A 9872-nucleotide genomic window follows, 5' to 3' on the forward strand; every position below is an offset into this window, starting at 1 on the left:
ACTAACGCTCCAACTATTGAACCCACTAACGCTCCAACTATTGAACCCACTAACGCTCCAACTATTGAACCCACTAACGCTCCAACTGTTGAACCCACTAACGCTCCAACTATTGAACCCACTAACGCTCCAACTATTGAACCCACTAACGCTCCAACTATTGAACCCACCAACGCTCCAACTATTGAACCCACCAACCATCCTACAATTGAACCCACTAACGCTCCGACCGAGACATTTGTTAGACCCAGTAAAGCTCCAACCGTTGAACCTACTAAAGCTCCAATAGACACACATTATTTCTTATTCCCACGAAATCGTCCGACAGCAACAACAACAACAACAACAGAGCAGCCTCATCTGCGAGTACGTTATTATCACCAGAGATATCCTTCCCACACGACCACTTCCACCACCACTAACTATCCAAGACACTACTACCGTTATAACCATCCTCACAGAACAACCACTACCACACGCCCAATATTCTATTATCATGGCAGAAGACCCAAAACGACCACCACGCGCCAACCAAATCACTACCATTACCGTAACCACCACACAACCACTACATCTCAGCCAAATCACTACCATTACCGTAACCGCCGCACGACCACTACTAGCAGACCAAATCACTACCATTACCGTAACCGCCGCACGACCACTACTAGCAGACCAAATAATTACTATTACCGTAACCGCCACACGACTACAACGACAGAGGCACCACATCACAACCACAACTATTACCGGCATAACCCTACGACGACGACAAAACCAACTCGCCGATACTACAATCACTATAACTATAGAACGACGACAACCAAACCAAGTTACCAACATGTGTATGGTTACCATGGCAGGCAGAGGAGCAGAAGATATCATCACTAATACCATCACAAATAACTAATACTTCCACAATGAACTACCCTTATTGCCATTGCTTAATATTGTCAGAAATTGTTTAGCACATGGATGTAAAGCTTTGTAATTAGAACTGTATGCAGTGTATGATGATTATATGAATTACAGAACCTTTGTACTTACTTGTCTTTGCAATTTGTCACATACGTTAACAACATAAATTACATTTGTTATGAATGTCATTATGTTTGTATGAAATCCATATAGCTGTGTTTAAAGCATCCAAAAGTAATTTTGTATTAAATACAATGTAGCGCTACATTGGAGAATACGATGGATGAGCATAATCAAGGAATATATGAATATGAATACATATCACATATGCATTCATTTGTATATATGAAATTTGTATACTATGACTCTTTTCCTACAACGTGCTGTACAGTTATCATTTTTTGTAAGAACATGTTATTTTAGGTCCTAGTATTTTGTTAATAAAAGACTTACATAAAGTTAAAAATGAAAGACTATTTTTGTCTGATATATACACTAATTGTGTACCTTTCTGGGTACTGCCAACATAAGCATATTTTCCCTGTATATTTGTTTTTTTGTGATTTGAATTGTCAGCCGGTCACCACTGACACCTTATATTTTTGCTTTATGATTAAATTATTCACAATTATAGCATAATGAGCTTAATAAGTTACCTCTCTTCACTCTAACGAATTTGATAAAATTAGCCTTATTGCAATAAAAAAATATGCGAAAAAATTTCATCCGGACAATAAATCTGAGTTAGAACAACGGGTTATGACATGTAATTATGTTTATGAAACATCAGCTAGAGCAAAACACTCCACCTCCACTTCAGCCAATAGAGAAAAAACGGTAATAGATAATCGATAATGCACTAAACAATTAAAATATTCATCAATACCTCTACATCACTCAATGGCAGATCGGCATTCCTCAGCTGGATACACTGCAGCTCTTGCCTTTTCACTTTCTCCAGGTAGGGCTGTAGGACGCCGCGGTTCAGATGATGCACGGCTTCTGCTGTGTCGCCGTGTGTCTCAAACAGTGCATGCGTGATGCTGGCATGTGTCGTGAACTCCCCCAAGTCGTCCTTGATCTCGTTTATCTGCCACGGTCGGCAAGCAGATGAATAAGAATCTCGCACATAAACTCGAAAACACATTGCGTCAAATGTAAATAGTGTAATGACAGACAAGAGAATACACTAATTTGTAAATCACTCTCTCTCGATTATACCTTATATATATATATATATATATGGAGAGAAAGGAAGAGGATGAGATAGAGAAAAAGAGAGGGGCGAGAAGAGCAGGCAGTACTACGCACGCACGCACGCAACGCATGCATGCCACCTACTCAAAGCGCACAGCATGCACGCACACACACACACAACACACACACACACACAACACACGAATAGAGAGAAATTGAGGAGTGGGGTAACCCAGCCAGTCCGCACTCTTTATAACAACGCTTGTTCCTCTGCGTCTGAGACGAGCACCCATGGGTCGCCGCCTTCCTTCACCAACCAGGTGCTCTCACCAGAGAGCGTTGGCTGCCTCCTTGCGAGATATGTCACCGCACGCAACCGCTCGGACTTCTCCAGCTTCTCCACGCAGGCCGCGCGTCGCCTGCGACGCAGAGCAGCGGCCAGTCGTCCCGCAGCCACGCGTAGCGCCCTGCGGAGTCCCAAACAGGCTCGACCGACGCCGCGCACAATACTCTCCGTAACACTCGGCCCCCCTAACCTCAGAAGACGAAACGATTAACAATTGTGAGAAAGCGATCTTGCGATGCTACGCAGCAATCGGCGCGGTGTCGTTCAGAAGCGTCTCCTACTCGAAAGAAGCGAAGAGGTGAGAAATGTGCAGTGTGTCTCAATGAAGGGCCAGCAGAGCATGACTGTGAACACTCAGCACCTCTTACCTGCAAAATAAGTGCTTCCTATCATCTTCAGGCTGGAACATAAGAACTGGCTCATATATAATAATATATATATATATATTATAGAAATGAGAGAGAGAAAGAGAGAGAAGAGAGAGAGAAAGAAAGAGAGAAGAGAGAGAGAGAGAGAGAAAGAAAGAGAGATATCTATCTCACCCTCAGTAGTCGCAGCATGCGAAGCTGCTCACATCTGGCTTCCTCACGTCTCTTTGCGCGGATCAGCTTCTCTAGCCGGCTGCCCTGCTCACACGACCCTGCGCACATAAACATACACTGATGACAAGCACGAGTACAGTGCACAAGCGCGCACAATCAATCATTTGTAATTTACAATGTGCCCTCCCTCAATTGTTAGCAACGTTGCGGCCTCATTGTTTGAATTAACTTTGCCTTCATAATCAATCAAATTTTTGTTTCAAATAAGATAAATGTTTCACAAATGAATGCCATTAGCTCATGTGTATCATACCTGGGCTCATGATAGCTTCCAAGTCTAATGTTGATACTGTAGAGTTGGACTGCGGGGTGAATGTGCTACAAGTTGTAGATGGCTCGGTCGTTGACAATGATGAAATGGACGTCAACCCAATACTTGGCAGAGAGAAAGAGGACAACTGCAACTCGGCTGCGCTATGCATCGACGCTGCAGCACCGGTGCTGCATTGCCCGCTGAGGCTGCTGTTGTATGACTCGATTCTGCTCGCCTCTCCTTCCAAAGGACGTGTATGTGTGAGCTTGCTGGCATCTTGCCCATGTTTTGAAGGAGGAAATTCTGCAGCATCTTTTGGCGTGGCTTCAACTAGCGCATCTGAGCATGTCTGTGTGACTTCACTGTAAACAAAGTTCACAGAGACGGTTGATGAAGGATCTTTCTCGTCAGACTCAGCCGACGATACGACTCCCGTAGTTTTACTTTTAGTTTCGAAACCATCTGAGTTTGCACTCGTAATGGCTGAGGGATCCTTGTACGATGCATACTCTTCCAGCGGAACATTACCGTTGCTTGCAGTTGCAGACAAATCCAGCTTTAATTCCTCTGCTTCCGACTTTGCCATGCTCATCAGAGAGGGCACAGCAGCTACGTGTTTTGATACAGTGCTGTCACTCGGGACAGGCTGTGCCTCCTCCTGGCCAACAACCTTTAATTGATTTTGTTGGTTAGTTTTCAATAGGACAGGCTGCCCTGTGGTTTCATTGTGGCATTTCGGTGGCGGAGGAAACGTATCACCATCTCCAGGCATCCTAGGAAAGTCCAAGCTATTCTTCTGTTGAGCGACTGCACCTTTATCCCACACTCCATATAAATTGTCGTGTGGAAAGCATTTGACATCAGTGTGTGCAAAACTACCACTGTCGTTGCTAAACTTCTGTGCATCCAATTGGCAACTGAGGGTCGTTTCCGCTGTCCCAAGAGAAAAACCACATGCGACGTCTCTAATATTCGTTGGACTAGTTCGTTGGTAGTTCGTGCATAGCCTCTGATTTCGATTGGAAAGTACTCCCTCTTGATCTGTGATTTCACTGCAGGCAGAATAGAGGTCTTCTACATTACAGAAACTATTTGAATCGAAAAGTTTTTCGTGCGAGGCTTGTGACAAGCTGGACTGATGTGTTGACAGCTCTGGTCTAGCTGCGCTAGAAATGTTTATTGCATGTCCAGTGCCTGAAGATTCTGCTGATTCAAAGATAGTTGCACGACTTAAATAGCTATAAATATTCTCTCTATCCTCACATATTTGGCTCCTCTCAGCATGCAACCTATCTCGTTCTAATAAGACCTGCTGACTTAAAAAACTAGAGTTTGCATTACGAAGTTGTGAATCCAAAGCGGCTAGCAGATCATCCAAAATGGATACACGGCTATTCAGCCATTGCAGCATTGCCTTCATATTGTTTTTTTCATCAGAGGGAGATAGGTCTGACTGAAACATATTCTTAAGTCTGCTGCTCATAGAAGCTTCTTCTTTTGCAACGTCAACTTTGCCACTATTTTGCTTTGCCTCCGAACCTGGGAAACATGTCGACCGTTTTAACTGGCCGGAATTTGAATGAGAGGATAAACTGCAGCGCTCCAGGCTCGATGAAAGCTTGCAACTGTTGCTGACATACTCCTTATCACTAAACATGCTAACTCCGTAGCTGTCTGATCCACTGTTGGTACTCTCTCTGCAGTGCTCGCCCTCGGAATCTTTGCTTCGATCCAGCAACACCGGCAAATACTCGTCTGTCTGCCCACTGGTGTGCCAAGAATAGCTGAAGTCATCATCGTAGTTACTTAACTGCCTGTCGCCCACACAAGATGGCGCTGGCACGCTGCACAGTTCGGACTCGGACAGCGAGGGCCGATACTCTTCGCAGCCGGTTTCCGCAACCGAGTACTTTTCGGCGGCGTTTCCGGCGGCCGCAAACATGTCTTGCGCGACCACCGGGATCGATTCGTTGAAGCTCCAGCTGCAGTTTTCCGCCAGCGAGGCAACCTGTGCCGTCTGGTTCGCCACGCTCATCCGGCTGCTCTCCACGCCGCCGTCCACATCGACGTCCGGGTCGTTGCGGCCGCGCGGCGCGACGGACGAGTCCTCACCGTGCGGCGCCTCGCACTCACCGCGGCGTCGCAACGAAGCGAGAGCGGGAACGAGCACACCGCCTCCGACGGGGTCCGACGAAACCGCGCTGCCGACTGCATCGCCACGGTTCAGACGGTCGCGGATGTGCGGGAGGCGCTTGGGGTTTCTCGTGTGCCAGATGGAGTCGCAGTCGGAACAGAAAACGCCTCCGTCGCACATGCTGCATACGAGCGCGGCTGGCCGGCTGCCGCACACGATGCACATCCTATCCACTGTTCACAAAAACACACACGGCGAGTTATACGAATTCAGCGTAGTGTCAAACCTGCGTTAGCGATCACCGTTATAGACCAGATATAAGAAACTTGTTTATATAGAGCACTTTTGGTATTCACCTTGAATAGCAGCTACACTGAAGCAACAGAATAGAATCTGCTACAGCTCTATAGAATAGCCACATGTCTATTTAAAAACCACCTTATATACAAGTTTTACCTGTATTTACACAGTACTTTTACAGTTGTAGAAGAACAAATGAGTGACAATTAATCTGCTGGTATTGCCAAGTTTCACCAAAACCAGAATGATATTCACAGACTAAACATATAAATTCAATTTTTCATGGTACATTTCTATGAAATTAACAAATAAACAAATAAACATTTACTCGTTGTTGGAAATCCTTTTGCAGAATGTCGTCCAACTTGCCTGACAGAATCAAATATTCCTTTAACTCTGAAAAAGTATTTTCAGTCTTCCTTAAATATTTAAGGAATTCCACAATTAAATATTAGTAGGTCTCAGGGGAGAGATAGTGATCCGCGAGATGGCGCTTTATTAGTGTATTGTAGCTGCAGAAATCAGTTATCCCTAACCCTAACCCTAATCCTAACTCTAACCCTAACCCTACCCTAACCCTAATTCTAAAATTAAACAAAATTAGCCAAAAATAATAAAATTAAATAAGAGACCAAATTAGCCAATCAGAGCCGTCCCCTAGCGGATCACTATCTCTCCCTTGTGCAAAATTTATTAAATATTCACTGTCGGTAGGCCTACTACTATGAATATCATTCTAACATTACATATAATTTTCAGATATTTTGCACTTTACAATCTAACTGTAAGGGTGGCAGGGCGATATGTATGGTTTTAATACATTATAATGTTGATACATAAGAATTTTTTATTTAAAAAAACTTACTCTCACTAGAACCTTCTACCTGATTTTTAATCTAAATTTAAGAATTAAAATTAAAATCCATTTGAATTTAAATTTTCTTAATAACATATAGATTTCTGGTTTAAAGTGGTTTAAGTGGAACTATTAAAATGGCTGCCTACCTATGAGGATGAGGGTGCGTGTCTGTCAGATAGGACTTCAGCTCTATGATTGCCATACTGATGTCAGCTGCCAACACCGCTGCCCCCTCAGAGTGTTCATGAGATCCTTGTGATGCAGCACACCAGAAAAGGCAGTCCGTTCCATCCACATAACCAAGCTGTTTTAGTATATCTCTTGCTCCCTACACAGAATACACACCCGGACTGTTATACACAGTATCAGGGTGCAAAATTAACGCGAGTCCGGAGTCCAATACTCCCTGATTTACTGTCGGACTCCCTAATTTGACATATGCAGGAGTCCGTGTGACTCCCTGAAAGTTTTGCCATACTAACTAGTTCGTTCCATAAACACGGCCTCGCAGAATTACCGTATTTTTTCAGCAAATGTCCAAAGAAAATTTGGCAGACGTGCAAAATGCAACGTTATTGTTAATATCTTTAATTTTGAACTTCAGACTACGGACTCCCTCATTTTGCTGTGGACTCCCTCTTTTTGAGGGCAGGGAGTCCGTGGGACTCCCTTGTTCAAAAGTTAATTTCTACCCTTGCAGTATCATTTTTAACTTATCTTGTCTATCGAATTTAACCTGTTGTGAATAGATACTTACTGGATTATATGCCAATTTGTACGTAGTTGGTGAGTTTTGCCATGGACATGTACATGAATATCTGATATTGGTTTTACGAGATAGTGGTATTACTTAGAAAGATATGCCTCAATCTATGTGTAGGAAAATGGAAGAAAATAGATAAATTAGTAATAGGGCAAATACAAATCTTTCATTATACTAGCTATTACCCGTCCTCCAGACGGGTTTGAGTGGGGGTCTGATTTGAGGATGGCGGTTTAACCATTTATCTCTCACTTTTAGTTGAGGATGTATTTACAGTAAACGAAAAATACTGATATTTAGACTCGAGTCATATATCAATATTTGTTTTTAAAAAATTTAAATATATATAAAATCTAAAATTTTACCTTAAAATAACATACAATTTTCCAAAAAAAGGGAAATGGGGTGATTTCATAGTACAATTTCACTTATTTAGATATTCTTTTTTAAAATATCATTCTGGTTAGAACCATCCTTAATAAGACAAATTCTTTAAAAAAGCAAAATGCATTGAGTAGTTTTGAACATATATTTTCTTGAAAGTCAGTGGACGGAAGCTGGCAGGGTTACACCTCCCATTGTCAAATATTTGCACACACACACATCACACACACGCGCACGCACACACCGCATTCACACACATACGGGCATGCGCACGCACAATCACACGCGCACCCACACACACACATACCAATTTACACACACACGGGCGCGCACACACATACACGCACATGCACACGCACACACACGTATACATACATACATACACACACGCACACTCACACACACATACAACACGCCGTCTCTCGTTGGGGTTTGTCTTAAATTTTCGCCTCACAGCTGTGCGCGGCAGTGATTGGCTGTTTATTCACCGCAGCCGCAATTTCTTTGGTGTGTGCATGTGTGCGCATGCCGGTGTGCGTGCATGCATTCGTGCGTGCGTGCGTGCGTTTAGTGTGGCTTGCTATGCAAGGTGAAGGCTCCACCTAATTAAATGCTTATTATTATACCTTTAATCTACATTTAGTATAGCTATATTATCATTAAAACCCAATTAGTTTAACACAATTTCAAAAGGTTATGGTATATATAGTGTGGTATGTGTGTGCTCGTAGACAATCGAAACAGCGTCTAAAAATGTCAGAGCATTGGGAGCCGGGTAAGCACGGGCACGGTTACACCTCCCGTTGTCAAATATTTGCACACGCGAGCGCACGCACGCACACACCGTATTCACACACATACAGGCATGCGCACACACAATCACACGCGCACCCACGCACATGCATACCACATTTACACAAACACGGGCATGCACACACATACACGCACACGCACACGCACAACTGCAGCCGTCTCTCATTGGGGTTTGTCTTAAATTTTCGCCTCACAGCTGTGCGCGGCAGTGCTTGGTTGTTTATACACCGCAGCCGCAATGGCTTTGGTGTGTGCGTGTGTGCACATGCGGATTTGGCGATCTTAAAAGTTGGTGGGGGTTTCCGATGAATGCCGAAGTTTCTTCGGGCACATAACTTTTTAGAAAATTGCCTCCAAAAGTCACTTTACGATCGAAAAATCGCGTTCTAACGTAGCGGAATGTATTCGGGATGTCCAGAAGGGGCCCCAGCTCGATTCGCGTGAGAATACGTGGCACGGTTTCGGAGGAGATACGGAAAACGACACTTCGGCTCTTTCTACTATTATATTATAGATATTTGATGCCCTCTACCCATGTTTATATAGGAAAATACATGTAGAAGGGCACTGTCACAACAAAATGTGAGTCTAGAAACAAAAACAGCAGAGTATGCCCAGTTTGCCCACCATACATACATTTACCCACTGAACTCTTTGGCTTGCCAGGATGGAGTGAGTTATAATCTTCCAATCAGGTGGACGGTCCTCTACAGGCTTCAGAAAATTTAGGGCATATTTCCGAAGCAGTGACAGGCAGTCAAGCAGATGGCTCATTGACATTCGAATATCATCACCCTACACAATCAACATAAACAATATCATATTACAATAGACTCTAACATTTCTATTTACAGTCTAACAAGGATCACTCACAGAACACCAGAAAAGTGTCCTTTATAAACATGTATCGATTTTATAGAGTTATCTGCTATAATACTGGTTTGACTGTATATATGCAAAACTGCAAAACCTCCCAGGTCATTCAAATAACATAGCAAATATGGATATCATTTATATCTGCATTTTTCCCTTACACTTTGAACATAGAGGATAGCATTGGCAGCCATAATACAATAGGATTATCTTTCATGTTAAAGGAAGATTCCCTCAAGCTTTCCACGTAAATTTGTGTAACAAACCACTGTAAAAACGTCAGTAAATAACTCGCTCAGAATACTATATACTAATATACTATATACTATATCTACTCATATACAAATGTTGCCCTTTGTCTATCAGCTAGCCATGTACGTGACTAACAAGTGCCGCAGAGCGACAGCGCTCACCTGACGGCAGGTGTTCT

At 43.3% G+C, this 9872-nt stretch overlaps 1 protein-coding gene across 1 annotated transcript; it reads right to left on the minus strand.

The window, feature by feature from the left end:
* Positions 1–1777: 1777 nt before the first annotated feature.
* LOC106821304 lies at positions 1778–9636 on the minus strand. Its single transcript, XM_014826057.1, has 8 exons — positions 9604–9636; positions 9206–9364; positions 6756–6937; positions 6079–6146; positions 3317–5683; positions 3004–3101; positions 2502–2651; positions 1778–2008 (listed from the first exon to the last, which is right to left on the minus strand). Exons 1-8 carry the CDS (start codon positions 9634–9636, stop codon positions 1778–1780), a joined length of 3288 nt encoding a protein of 1095 aa, XP_014681543.1.
* Between the last annotated feature and the right edge of the window lie 236 nt (positions 9637–9872).

This window comes from Priapulus caudatus, unplaced genomic scaffold, assembly GCF_000485595.1.
Source record: "Priapulus caudatus unplaced genomic scaffold, Priapulus_caudatus-5.0.1 Scaffold68, whole genome shotgun sequence".
Classification (NCBI taxonomy): Eukaryota; Metazoa; Priapulida; class Priapulimorpha; order Priapulimorphida; family Priapulidae; genus Priapulus; species Priapulus caudatus.

Coding starts and splice junctions, on each gene's coding strand:
- LOC106821304 (XM_014826057.1), bottom strand. CDS start 9,636: ATGGCTGCCAATGCTATCCTCTATGTTCAAAGT. Junction 5,684..6,078: donor AAAAGGATTTCCAACAACGA/GTAAATGTTTAT, acceptor TTTTGTGAACAG/TGGATAGGATGTGCATCGTG. Junction 2,009..2,501: donor TGCGTGGAGAAGCTGGAGAA/GTCCGAGCGGTT, acceptor CGACCGTGGCAG/ATAAACGAGATCAAGGACGA.